We start from the raw sequence: 14,869 nt of genomic DNA, 5'->3' as shown, positions 1-14,869 counted from the left end.
ATGAAAAGAAACACCTCCACCAATTCCTAACCCTAATTAAGATTCATAAACTGAACCTTCTGCAGCTGTTGAGATTCCTCTCCTGGTTTTGTCTGGAGCTTTGGGGTGGGGATCATGGTGCAGACACATGTGCTAGCTGTGCAGCTGTCTCTGGAAGCAAGGACCAGGCATTCCTCCTTGCCGTGAGGTGTGCAGGCACATTTTTTTCAGATTTAAAGTTGCATGAGGGCTACCATACAAAGTTGAGAGGGCTCACCTGCCACCCACTGATTTTCTTTTAGTCAAGAGGCAGTCAGGAAACAGCAGCATGAGTATTTCATCCCAAACTGTGAGGTTTTTCTAAATCTGGATCATTGCTTTCTAGATTTGTCACAAGAGGCAATGATGTTTTTCCATTGAGGATATGAATTCTAGTAAGATTTATTTCTAAACCTCCTAGTAGGTAACCATCTCCCCTGCTCAGGTAACTAACTAAACAGTAAGATCCACAATTGTTGCTGAAATGTTTTATGAGCAATTAAAGGATGGAAGAGCAAGAGGATGTGTTAAATCCCAGACTTCTGCTGGGGCTGTACCTGCTTTGTGGGTGACTCCTCTCACTGCTGCTAACCATGCTCTACCCAGCAGTAAATGCCTATTCTCAGACACATTAAATTCACAGCCTACACAACATTCTCAGTCAGGGCATGCTAATATTGTGGCTTGATACTATACAGGATATTTTTGTAGCACTCGATATATCGAGTGTCTTGCAGTTTTGGTATTTTATTCTTTTGACAGCCCTACAGAGTAGTAGGATAAATTTGTACTATGAAGAAGGTCTAAAGCAAAGCACAAGTAATTTCCTAAATATCTGGAAGCTATGGCAGAGCAGGACTCAAGTTGGTGTTGATCAGTGATCCTTCCTAAAGTGCAATACTCAGAGTTTTTATTACAAAACCTTCAATACTGTGTAATTAATAACTAACACTTTCAAAGTCATAAAAGACTCTGAAAACAGTTACTGTCCCAACTCCTGATGTTGTCTAAACAAAAACTCCTACTCTTACTCACACTCATGAAGTAGGATTAAAATAAACAGCTTTGAGTTCAAGCATCAAAAAAGGTTAAAAAACCTGCCATGGGGCAAAGCATAATAGAAAACCTCTACAGTCAAACTTGGAAAAAAGGCTTGTGGAAAGGGTATTGCATCCATAGTCCTGCTAGAGATGTGCTGCATAAACCATCTTGTGTGCTCATGCCTCACTTCATCTGTGTGACAAAACAGTCTTCCTTTTATAAACTGACTACCCTGTCAGTGCAGAAAAAAAATTAAATAGCTACTATGGAAAATAGTTTTCCTAAGTGCAGAGACTTTTACTCATGCTAGTATCTTTATATATGTATATTTTATATATATATATATATATACACAGAGAGGGAGAGAGAGAGATGGTACCTTCATAGGGAGAAGCTATTTTCTCCAGCTCCTGCACATCTGTATTCCTGGTTCTAGAGCTGACATCCTTTGTCAATAAGCCAAAGAATTTGGGAACAAACTAGGAGCACACAGTCAGAGAGAAAGACACTGTGCATCACCTGTCTCATTTTCAGAATAGATATGGCTCCAAGTAAGATACCAGCTGAGTAAGAATGCTAAATGCTCTGAGGAAAGGGAATTTTTCTTCCTACTTAGTCACCAGCATCAATTCCTGGACATTCAATTCTGTTTCCCCTTAAACCTCAACCATCCTCATTTCACACAGTATTGTCCATGGAATGACACTTGTTCCCAACACAGGGCCACCATCTCATTTCTAAAAGCACAAGAGCAATCCTTGGAGTCGCAGCCTTCACTTTGCTGTATGAAAACAGTAAATTCTATGTACTAGAGTCTACTTCTCTACTAACTGTGAACAGAGGTGTTCTTTGCCTAATGGCTTTAATTGGGTTTCAAAAATTACAAGCCCACCTCCCTGCAGCTCAGGGGATAACTGTGTGATGAAAAGTATTTTTCTGTGAGAGGAAGAATTGATGGGAGGAAGCAACAAACCAGATGCCAAGGCCTGAAATGCACCCAAGATCTCAACTTTGTAGCAAGTTAGGAGAGTTTGTGGGAGAATAAAAGGGCATCTCCAGCATGCCAGAAGTCATGCCTTTGCTTTTGCATGACAGTATGCAGAGAGGAAGTCTCCCCTGGTTGTATTTTAAACAGGTTTCCATATCTCCTTGGTAGGAGTCTGGTTTAGGACTCATTAATGTGTTTCTTTCAGCATGGCCTTTCACTGGCTACTATTAATACATGACTTATAGACAAACACAAATGCATCCCAGTTTAGTGTAACAACACAGCAGTCAATGGTGTTATCTATGCTAACACCACTGCTGTGTCAGATTTTATTTTTTGGTAATTACCTGCCCTTAGCACCAGGTTTGGGATGTCCTTGCAGAGATCCTGTTTCCCACACCAGCCCAAGTGCATGAATGCTTTACTGCAATTCCCTTTGCATTTCCCTACTGCTGGGCAGCCTAAGCCATTACTCTACAGTTCTGTCTCTGTTTTAATTCACTGGAGCTTCAGTCTCTTTATGGATATTTGAGAGATAACACTGAGCAAAGTGCAGTGCTTTGGGATTCCTTTTCAAGTCCAACAATTAACACAAACATTACCCTTCCCTTGGACCTATTACCACGCCACAAATGTTTTGAAATACAGGCTAGAGCCACAACAAACACATTTCTCCAAAGCCTACAGGATGAGACAAGAGTGTATGACTGAACATTTAATTTAGCCTGCAGACAGCTTTCCTGGGTTTGTTTGTGCCAAAATTAAGTCTAAACAGCTCCATAAACCAAGCAAGCATAATTGTGATTTTACAGATGAGAAGTGCACAGAAGCAATGAGAAGTGATTCTTAATTTGAGTGCTCAGATTACCTAGCAAAAGTATCAGATTTAATGTCCTTCCATGCACGAAAGCTGTCTGCATACTTGCACATAAACAAGTTGGGAAACTTCCCTTGCTGGCAGATGAAGTGAACTTAGGATAAAGCCCAACAGAAACAAAAACAACTAAAAGGGAAACAGCCCAGCTCTTAAAGGCAAAACCAAAATAAACATGTATTGTTACATCTTAATACAGCCACATCTGCCTTTTGCCGTGGGGATCCTGCCTGCTTTCATAACCCAACACTTACTTAAAGCACTGCACTGTAACACAGTCATGTTAAATAACACACCCCACTTTTCTTACTGGAAAAAACCTTTTAGCAAAGGATAAGTGAAGGCATTGGAGCACCCTCTCGTGGCAGGCTGGAAATAGCGTTTGGCACGAGCAGCTGTGATCAATCCTTTTCCCATGTAAGTTGAAAATTTCAGAGTTGAAACTGAGTCCCCACCTGGGGCAGAGCAGGCACTGGGAGCCCAGCTGAGCTTTATTCCAGAGTCAGGCTGCACCTAGGAGCAGTTCCAGGCTTTGCCAACGAGCAGGAAATGAGAAGCAAGGGGTTTTATTGAGCAGAAATGCTGCCATGGCACACAGAAAATGTCCCTGTGCTGCTGTCACAGTGCAAGCTTGTGTGTGGATGGAAAGAAAGACACATGCCAAGTGTCTGATCCAAATTTAGCTCAACCCTTTGACAACAAAGTAGATGGAAGCTATACAGGCATATTCAAAATAAGAATTTGAATTTCTGCACAAAACTACAGCCAACCTCAGCTTTGACAGACATAAGCCCTGTGGTCTAATTCAATTTTTTTTAAGCACATCTATATTTCTAACTAAGTGCAAGAATTACCACATAAACAATTAGTCTGATAGGATAGTGCCTTCTTTAAGTACATTTTACCCCTAAAAAACTCAAATATATTTCTTTATGATGACCTAAAAGTGAAAACATTTTCTAACAAAGCAGATGTAGTAAGGGTTCAACCTACTGGACTTCTCTCTCCTAGGATAGCTATGGCAGGCCAAGCCACTCCAATCAGCATTTGGGCACCTACTGAGTAAGCAAAGCAATCCTAAGGCATCTACAGCACCTCTGGAAGAAAAAAAATATGAAAAATGGGCTTGTTGTTCTTCTGTAGTTCATATCAGACTCAAATTTATTAGATTAGTAAAAAAAAATTTTAATTATAGTTTCTTCTAACATGAAAAACCAGCTTCTTCCCAACATCTATGTTGCAAACCTTATATCCACAGGGTTAAGATCTTGAATTTAAAAAAAGGTTAAATACAACTTGAAACACTAACACTACAAAACCTTACCATTTTCCTATTTATTCTAAGGATCTTCTGTAGATAAAGCCTTTTTAATCTCATGAAGTACTTCTGCTTTCTCTATTTCTTTCAACATAAAATTATGTAAACCCAACAAACATAACCCTGAATAATGAGCATACAATTGATGACTAGTGAAAAACTATTTTGCTGTGCTTCAGTGAGCAATCAGGCCAGAGCACAGGTTCCACAGTGGTATTGATCACACAAGCTCTGCTCATCTCCCTGCCTCAGAAAGAGATGCCAAAACCTCCCCAAACCCTACTCATCTTCCCAGGCAGGAGAGGAGAGCACAGGAAGCCTGCAGAGAGGTGGCTCTCACTATTTTATTTTTAATTGATATTTTACTGCCACAAATGATAAAGCTCATCAGGCTTGCTTGATGCCATCCATGTCAGTGAAAAGCAGGTTTGAAAACAAACCAGAATTGAATGATATCATCACAAAATGATCAAAGAAAGCACTTTCAGAGCACCTGTTCAAGGTCCCACCTCCACCCCAGCCTTTCTGCCTTGATCAAGGTGCCACTGGGAGAGCAACTTTACCAACACTCTGCTTATTAAAAATATTCCAAAGAGCACACAAAGGACACTCAGCAATTCACAGTTCAAGTTGTAAAAACTCCCTATTTTAACTTTAGTATCTAGGAACTGAGCCTGAGAGCTGCCACTTATTAGACTGAAATTTTTATTTGTCAGTTTATAGATGAAAAAACTAAATTTGCAAGAGAAAATGAACCACAGATCAGCTCTCAGACAATGGATGCTGTTTCTTTTTTACTTGTACTGAAGGGAATGGTGAACATAGAAAAAGCCTTGTAATTCAAACTTGTCTTTTAACAAAAAAATTGCATTAAACACAAGCATTAAGTCCATGTTTATGCAAATCAGTCAGGCCTGTATAACCTTGAGTTCTGCTGCACCCAGTGACCTAATGGAAGAAGGAAGCTAGGTCACTATTCAAAACATCTTCAAGGTTATTCAGATTTCTTAGAGTGCATTTCCTCCTTCCTAGATGACCCAGTTTGTACCAATTTTTAAAAGACTGGTGTAAAAAGGCTTTTTTTACTGCTAAACAGCAGTACACTTTCATTAATTGGCCAGTTTTGACAGATTGCTGGGTGGGAAATAACACTTGAAAATTTCTTTTTTTTAAAAACCCTTTAAGGCTAATCTAAATAATCTTTCCAGTTTCCTTCTATTATTAAGCAATTTTCAGAAATACCATTACAGCTGTACCTTAGCTCAACTTCTGCTCTTGGCTCTCCTAAGCAGCAGCCCAAAATTGATATTCTCATCAGTCGTGCAGCCTCCCACGGGTTTTTGAATAGCAGCAGTAAAACTGAACAGTCCTGTTAACTCTGTGACACTGCTGGTTAGCAAAACCAACCCTGAGCAGCAAAGGCTTGCAAATCAGCTTGAGAAACTGAGCTGACCTTGCAGGCTAAGGAAGGCCTCATTATATTCATTTACACTCCAGCTTGGGTTTGAAGGGTTATCTTCACAGTCCAGGGGATATGAAATTCAAATGTACAAATATTTTGGGGTTTGGTCTAGAAAACAGATCTGTGCTCTGTAAGCACCTTCTAGATCTCTGATATTTAGGGTTAATATAGGAGGTAATACCAATCTACTTGGATATGATAATATTTAAACAAGCTCCTGCCCCAGGCCATGCTGGAGTGTACACAGATTTGTGATGGGGAAATGTCCTTTCACTTTGCAGTTCCTGTAGGTTTTGGTGTGTATTTGCTGAGGAACACCACTCTCTGCAGTTAACTTTTTGAAAACAAATTAGTCCAACTGAAAACACAATCTGAAAAACAGGAGCACTTCATGATCTATGCTACATGCTCCAAAATGTATAATATTCATATAATTTAGCCAATATTCCCACAATTTCTTTCAACCAGAGGCAAGCCTGAAACCTGTTTCAAAATTAGCCACATTGCTGATCTCAGCTGAGATGACAACAAATAGGAATAGCCAAGACATGCTTGATGCTTTGTTGTTGGGATTATCACTAGAGAAACAAAGGAGAAATGGACATGGAGGTGCACAGGGTCACAAATCCAGAATGTTCTCATCCTCTTATCCTATAATTCAATTGCTAACTTGACCCAAAAGCAGCAGGAGATGGTTCCTATGCCTTTGCCATTTATAGCTTATAACAAGAAGCAGCTACTTCCATTTCACTTATAATAAATAATAAAACCAAGAAAACATCAAATAAACCAGGAAAGAGGCCAAGATCCAACCCAGCAGCATTATAAATTAAAGGATGAGGCATGCTGTCCTATAGAAAAATGAGTGTTCCTTCATTTAAGAGCTACTTTTCTTACATAACTGTAGTCCAAATTCTTGCATCACTATTGTCACAGAAAACTTTCAAATTAATATAAGTGAAGCTCCAAGTTTATTAATACATGTAGTTATTTTTAATTGAAGTCTCTTAGTAAGATTAAGATTATAAGGTTAATGGTAGAAGAGGAAGGGAAATTCTTGAAAAAGAAGTAAAGAAGTATGTTTAACAGACCTCTAAAGAGCACCAGAAGATTGAAACAAAACTAATTTAATTTTTTTGTGAAATACTTCTGTATATCTTTGTCTCCTCTTCAAAAAAGGCAAAGTTATTTCAGGGCTGGTTTTTTTTGTAATTGTTCTGCTGAATTAACTGGTACTGAAAGCCACCTATTAAGAAGTTAATTTACACCCAGCTGCAGACAAGTAATCATAGTGAGAGATGCTCATGTCTCTATAGAGAGCCCACAAAGCACAGGCAACTTCCTAAGCAGATATGGGTAATAGAAAAAAGCTTTGTTGTTGTGGTTTGCAGCGTTACCAACAGGAAGCCTCAATGGTTTTGTAAGTGTCACTTACTCCAGAGAGAACAATCTCTATGGGTAATACCAAGAAATACTTTAAAATAAAGTATTTCATAACCACAAAGCCAGAGAAATGTGAAGGATGATGCAGTAAGGTGAGAAAACCACGACCTCAGACCCAGCAAGTCAATGCTGCTGCCCCTCAGTACAAGTTTTCCTTCCTGCTGTGGGGAGGGAAGGAGGCTGCCAGTGGCCCAAACAACTGAGAGAAGTATTTCTTTACCAGTCCATACTGTGCTGAAGGCTGTTAAGGAGGAAACTCATGCCTACATTGCAGATTCACCTGCAGAGCCAGTCCTGGGGCCATTTGCACTGCAAGCCTTGTGTAATTACAGGCTGCTGAAAGCACTGCTAACGGATTGGGGATTTGGGAGATCAGGCTGAAAACAGGATGTACCTGAGGCTTTGGCCTGTGGTCACCCATCCATCCATCCCTCCCTGGCTTTCTGAAACACAACCAGGTGAAAACGAGCTCTGCAAGCCACCACACAAAACCCAGCTGTGTTACTTTTAACAACTTCCCCACTCCTCCCTACTGGAGTGAGTACAAAGTGCTGGTTCCTCGTTTGTCTTAGCTGGATTTTGATAGTTGCTTATGGCTGTAAATTAGCCAGCTGTCAGCAGTACTTAGAAGGCAGTTTATGGATAGTAAGTATCCTGGAAACATTAGGTTGTGACAACTAAGAGAAATGAGCTAGAATAAATCATGCTAAGGATCCTCTGGCTTTAGCTGTAAAACAAAGATCTACCAAGTACAGTTTGACTTGGGCGAGGACTGGCCTGCTTTAGGAACAAACAAACATGATCTATGCTGAAGTGGGTCACAGAGCAGGTCACTCCTCCTGAACACCAGAGAAAACATGGTTTCAGGCTTACTGTGCCAGAATCTGTAATAAGTACCAGCCATGAAATATTCCTGAAGCCAAGCCTGCTAGAGCATCTCCAGGAGACAGTCCAACTCTCCCCACCCTCATTATGTGAGCTGGTGATGCCACTAGATTAAAAAAGGATGGTTTAAGACACTTGCAGTAATTTGCCTGTAGTGTCCCTGTTCATTTCCCACCGATTTGTTCACTTGGCCATGTCCTTAATTCCAAAAAAAAATCCCACAAATTTTTTTTGCAAAACATTTCACTTGCAAGCAATAGCAAGTTTGTGAAATATTGCTAGAACAACTTGTACCACACCATCTGCTACATGGGGAGAACTGAGAAGTTAGAGATGTGTCTGGGCTTTGAAATTTGATTTTTAAGTTGGTTCTGAGTAAAAAACCTTTTGAGGTAACTTCATTTCAGTCTTACCTTGTTCAGACTGTGTTCACTATCTATGTGAAAAGAATTAGATCAGTAGTCAGTATTATATTGTCCCTTCCATAGAGTTGGTAGCCTCCTCTCTTTTGCAAAATTCATTATACAAAAATCCCAGCTTAACACAAGGTATAAAAATCAATATTTAATGCAATGGATCTGCAGGAATAATTTAGATATCATGGAGAAGGATGCAATAGAGAACACGCCTACAAATTCATGTTCTACAAGGGATGTTCCCCTAGACACTCAGCTGAACTGTCCTTTATTCCCCAAATAATTAGTTATGAGTTATTTATATATTGTGGTCCCACAAGATTTCTGATTTACAGTACAAAAAGCCAGGCACTGAATACAGTGATTATATTCCATCTGCACAGGGCATTTACTGACAGGAAAGTCTGTGGGCAAGTAGCTCTGGCCTGAGCTTGCTGCATTTCACTGGGATGAAGAATAAAGAACATTTTAGGCAGCCCACAAAGTGCAGTTGTTAAACTGACCCTATTTTCTCTCCTTCTTTCCATTTTCCTGCATCCAGCTTTTCAGTTTCAGAATTTCAAAGGGACAGTGTTATTTATGCTTCTTCCTATTTTAGAATGTTTTTATCATGTGTCATAGCACTCTGACTGCCTTAGGGGAGCTTTAATGATAATTTTATTTTTAAAAGTATAGGCTTATCTAGCCTGACCTTGATGCACATAATAAAAGGTTGCTAAACTCCTCCTCTAGAAAACAAAACAGGGAACAAATGTCCTGTGCCTGCTGGATCAAAAGCTCAAGTGTGGCAGAGCCTTCCACTACCCCAAAATATATCACCAAGGCAACTGTGGCAGTATTGCAAACAGGTATTGCAAAGGCTTCCCAGCCAGGATTTAAATAATCTGATTTTCCTGCAGTATGTGCTCTACAACACTCAGCAAGTCTTTTTGGAGATGAAAAGCATGCTAACACCATTCCAAAGAGTATCTTGGTACAGTAGGCTGTTATCAGTGCTCTTCTGAAAGAAAATTACAAGTGTCACTGTTCAAAGGTCAAACCAGCTCAGTAGAGTCCGTGCAGCTTGGAAGTTGTTGGCTGTTGTTGCTTGTTCCCCTTTCCTCAAACAAATTTCTGAAAGGATAAGGAGATAACTGACTTCCCTCCTCACTCTCCTGTTCCTTCTCCAGAAGGGAAAGCTCATCCTGTAATGCAAGCACTTCTTGTCTTTGCTGGTAGCAGTGATCTGTAAGAATTTGCTTGTAAGTACTGCTCACTGCAGCTCTTCCCTCTTGAGCTGTGGGACTCATGAATTCCAGTGGAGTGCACTGTTTGAACAATCCTCATGTTCACACTCGTCCTTTCTACTACACCAACAGCAACCAGCCTGCTTACAATCCTTAGCCTGCCTCTGTTAGTCACTGACAACATGGCAGCAATGCTCCCAAAGGGGTGCTCTGAAGGGCTAATTGCAGAAGGCTGCAAATTCCATTATTATCTTCTTGCATCCTGGAGAACTCTGCTCCATAACTAATGGAATCACATGAGGGTATCAGCTTGTTTAGGACTTTTCTGCTCAATGTCACACACAGAACTCAATACCACAGTGAGCTGAAAGCCCCAGCAGTCCAGGTGTCTGTTCTCATGATGGAATAGTGGAGTGCCACATTGCAGATCCCTTGCTCTTTCCATAAAACATCTTCAAATTCTTTGTTCCAAGTGCCTCTCCTGTAGAGCTTCTGCCACACAAACTGTAACCCAGCAAATAATCATGGGACAGACTGGCTCTACTCAATCTCTTGATTTTCAAGGACATCTATGGTTCAAGTCAGCTGGGTGAAAATGTTTGTCTCAGATTTCCAGTAGCTTAGCAAAAAGGGTTTTACACTTCATCCGTTTGAGTCAAACTGCTCTTCAAAATCCTGTAGCAAAACAGGTCTGAGGCTGAAAACATTGTTTATTTCCACTCTTTTCATAAACAATCCAGAAGAAGCAACCCCTCAAAATGAACTTTGGCAGGAGTACTCAGCAAGGTTTGCTGCTGGCACAATGTGGTAAGAAAGCTGCCAACACGAGGTAGGGATTTATAAACAGGTTGTCTTCTTCACATCCATGGCTGCATCAAGGAAAGCCAAGGAAGGGAGATAATCCAGCCCCATCCTGGGACTGGCTGCTTTAGCCACTGGTCCAAGAGTGCTAACCCACAATCCTGTGCTTTTGCCATCACTTTCCATACCCTGTGAATACACGTCCCAGAAACAGGATGGAAGGTGGAGTTCAGAAGGAAATTACTAGAATAGAGGCATCTGGATCAAGTAACACCACTAGCAACCAGAGCATCTCAGCAGCAGAAGCATATGACTCACTTAAAGAAAACCTGGCTTGCTGTTGGCTAAGGAAAACAGGAGAGCAAGGTCATTAAATGAAAAATAAGAACACAAGTTGATGATAAAAAATTCCCTTGGACAAGGAGAGTCAGGATCACAGGAAGGAGTTTCTCTGACAAAGGAAGTGAACTCCAGATTTAGGAACACTACATGCATTTTAGGTTTTGCCCAAGACAAGTATTTAGAAAGGTACCCAACTTTACTAGCATTTGCTACAGATTATTAATACTGACTTGTTAACTCATTCCTAGTAAAATGTGAATGGAATCAGGGAACAATTTAACATAGCTGAGGCATTCACCAAGATGGAAGAGAAGTTTGAAACCTGCTCTGAAACTCTCAGAAGCTGGGTTGCCAAAAAGTCCCACCCCTTCTTCATAATCTAACAGAATAAAAAGCTGTTTCTTGTTTTTAAGGCACACCTTCCTTTACAGTCTACAAGGAAAATAACAAAAACAATCCTAAGTAAAGACCCTAAGTAAAACTACATCCATTACCTTACCACTGAAGCAGATAACCAAAGCAATATAAATAGTAGAGAAATTATTTTGATAGATACCATCATTCTTATCCAAGAGCAATGTTCTCTTTATGTGGCACTGAACAGTTTTATTCAGTGTGTTGGCCTTCCAGGCTCATTCTTGTTTCTCATTCTATGGAAGACAGAGCAGAAGGGCTGGCAGGGCACATAATTTGTCTTCTTGGTGTGCATGCATGCTTCAGAAAGCTTTTCCTCTCCATTTCCCTGCCACTACATGTAAATAATTCTCCCTACCATCTACCTTTGAAATTTAGTAGGGTGTGGGGAGGAGCTAGAAGGAATTGTTCAGGACGCTGAAGTAAATTACCACTAAAACATGCAGCAATAACAAAAAGAAGTGCTTGAGTCAGTGTCAAATGTGTTATTGGGAAGTCACTACACATCCCCATATGCTGTAATGCACTTCCCCAAACGCCCTTTCTGTCCTTGCCTTGTAAGAGCAGGAACCAAAGAGTCATCCTGGTACCAAAGCATGGGGAGACAGTTTGACATCAGCAGGAGTGTACACAGCAGTCTCTACAGCATTCTTGCCCTGCTACTAAAAACTTAGACACACCCCACTGAAAGAAGTGGGGTATGTGCATAACTTCTGAGATGTCCTTAACACTGTGAGTGTGCAGTCTGTGACAGCAATGTTTTAGCCAAAGTGCCTTTTAACGTACTAAAACAGGTCTCTTTTACAAAGAGTAAAACGTGAAGTAGCAATAAAATAACTTCTTAGTTTAACTGTGGGTCAGGCACTCAGCAAGCATGTGCTGTTTTGGTTTTAAAGCTGATACTGCTCCCTGAACTCAGAAGCTGTGATAACACTGAGATTTTTAAGAACCAGATTTAGTGCAGTGCTCTTGTTTTGATAGATACTTACATGTCAGCAGTCACAGAAGATGATATTTACTTTTAGACTGCTGGTTGCACGTTCCTTAATCTTTTTGCTTGAGCTCATTCTATTGAGCAAAAGAAAACGTGTATTGTCAGAAGCAGCCTTGCTTTATAAACACTGACAACTCTCTCTCCACTTAAAGCCAAGCCAGCCAAGCTCTCCAGAGCTGATTCAGGTCTTTAAAATTTGAGATGCATCCACATATCTACTCTCAATATGCTTGTCAAGGCAGACAGGTTTCAGTTGATCTTACATTCCAAAACTTGGCAACATCTTAACATAATGCACAAATAAGTATATATTTAAAAAAAAAGAGAAACATGGTTACAAAGGAGATTTGAAGGCGTGTGGGTCCATCTAGGAGAGGTTACAGAGACGTATACATGAAACATTTCCGGTCTCGATTTACAGCAATAAGAATAGAAGTGGACAGGCAAAAACTTCAACCTAGAATCAGATGGCAGCTGTAATACCCCAGTGAAAACGAAATTGTTCGCTCTGTCAGGACCGAGACAGTCGCACACATCTCCAACGGCAAGTCACAAACGCCTCGGCAAACAGTCGGACAAGGCACATGTTACCTTTACCTTTGTAAACAAAACCAGAGCTCGGAATCGCCGCGGTGACAGCCACGGAACCCCGCAGGTCCCGATTCCCGGCGGTGCCACCTCGCTCCCGCTGGGGCTGGCGGGCAGTCCCGATCCCCAACTCCAGCGGGTGGGGGGGGAGCTCCTCCGAAGGCGAGCATCCCCCGGGACGTGGCGGCCGGGGCGAGCATCCCCCGGGACGTGGCTGCCCCGCTCCCCCCGCCTGCCTCTCCCCTCCCCCAGTAAACCCACCACAACAAAAGAGGGAGGGGAGGAAGGCCGATCGCGCCCCTTTCCCCCTCGCCCCGGCCGCTCACCGTGCTGGGTGAAGACATTGAATCCTCCCTCTGCGGAGCGCCCGGCCGCCTCCCGCCGGCGGCCCGCCGGCCTGGCCGCGCTGCTCCCCCGCAGACCCCGCGGCTGCTGCTGCGGCGGCGGCTGGTGCTGGAGCCCCGCGCCCGGCTCCCCGACGCGGCCCACCTGCTGCCCCATGGCGGGCCGCGCTCACATCCCGCCGCTCCCGCCGCTGCCGGCCCGGCAGGCGCGTCCCGGTTCTCCCGAGGCCGGTCCCGGCGGCTCCCGCGGAGCTCCGGGCTGGGGCTCACGGGCTCGCCCCCGCAGCCCCCGCCGCCATCTTAAACCACAGAGCGCCGGCGGAGCGGGGACAGAGCGGCTCCCACAGCCGCCTCCGGTCCGCCCAGGGAGGGGAGGGAGCGAGGGAGGAAAGGAGGGAGGGAGGAAGGGAAGCTGGGATAGAGGGAGGGCGGCTGCCCCCCCCCAGCCCAGACCGCCCTCCCGTGGCACGCAGAATCCCAGGATTGTTTGGGTTGGAAGGGACCTCTGCGGATCAGCCAGGCCCAAGGCAGGGTCACCTGGAGCAGGTGACAGGAAGGCTTGCAGGAGGGTTTTGAATTTCTCCGCAGAGGGAGACTCCATGCCCTCCCTGGGTAGTCTGTTCCAATGCTCTGCCACCCTCAACATAAAGGAGTTCTTACTCGTGCTGAGGTGGAATTTCTTGTGCTTTGGTTTATGGCCATTGCTCCTTCTCCTGTCTCTGGGCACCACTGAAGAGTCTGGCACCATCCTCTTGGCACTGCCACAGGCAGGCACATCAGTGGGGACGGGCACACGAGGGAATGCAGATGGGCACGGGCTGAGGGGCAAGAGCCACCCGGGTGACTCACCAGGTCACACCTCAGGAGAGGCCTCCCATCTCGGCCGTGAGGGCAGCCCAGGAGAATCACAGAATCTCCTGAGATGGAAGGGACCCATCAAGTCCATCTCTTGGTCCTGCACAGGACTGCCCCAGGAACCAAAACCTGACACTGTCGTCTAAAATACTTCTTGAACTTTGTCAAGCAATGGCTGTGGCCTCAAGGCTGCCCCAGCCCGAGCAACACTGTCCCTTTAGGCTACAGCCAGGCTGGTTTGCCTACAAAACTGAGCAGGCATGAGGGTAAAGCCAGGGCTGTGTGCCCAGCTGTGGAAGGGAGCCACGATGGGCTTGTCTTCCTTGTGCACAAGGAGGTTTTTGTAGCCAAGTGAGGGTCAACCTCTTCTCCCCAGCAACCAGGGACAGGGCAAGAATTTAAGCTGTGCCAGGTTGGACATTGGGATGAATTTCTTCACAGAAAGGATGATTAGACATTGGAATGGACTGCCCAAGGAGGTGGTGGAGTCAGTGTCAGGAGGTGTTTATGGAAAGACTGGATGTGGCACTCACCACTCACTGGTTGACGTGGTGTTGTCAGGTCACAGGTCGAACCCGATGAGCTCAGGGGTCTTTTTCCACCTAATTGATTCTGTGATCTCCATGGGTTGCCAGGCTGTGGGTTGATTCCTTGGGCTCCCATCTAGACTTGTCCTGGCCAAGGGCATGTGTGAATAACATCTGGAGTGGTTGGCAGCAGCAGCATCTTGTTGTTGAGTGAACATACAATTCTGTAACTAATTAGTAAACCAACTTCTTTCACCTTCTGTAATATTAGCATGAGGTGCTCCAATCAAAGCAGAAGGCAGGAGGTTTTGTCCTGAAAGATAATGGTGCTCG

General features: G+C 43.4%; 1 protein-coding gene across 1 annotated transcript in view; it reads right to left on the bottom strand.

The window, feature by feature from the left end:
* Nucleotides 1-13,550, bottom strand: part of ABL2 (ABL proto-oncogene 2, non-receptor tyrosine kinase) — a 45,464-nt gene extending 31,914 nt beyond the window's left edge. The window contains exon 1 of the mRNA XM_071435873.1: nucleotides 13,137-13,550. Within this exon, the coding sequence (XP_071291974.1) occupies nucleotides 13,137-13,311 (175 nt within the window). The 5' untranslated portion in view covers nucleotides 13,312-13,550. The remainder of the gene's footprint in view (nucleotides 1-13,136) is intronic.
* Nucleotides 13,551-14,869: the final 1,319 nt, after the last annotated feature.

The sequence above is a fragment of the Agelaius tricolor genome, unplaced genomic scaffold (assembly GCF_023055355.1).
Source record: "Agelaius tricolor isolate 1412-34295 unplaced genomic scaffold, bAgeTri1.0.p SCAF_11, whole genome shotgun sequence".
NCBI classification, from domain to species: domain Eukaryota; kingdom Metazoa; phylum Chordata; class Aves; order Passeriformes; family Icteridae; genus Agelaius; species Agelaius tricolor.
This window is presented reverse-complemented; position numbering and strand designations above follow the sequence as displayed.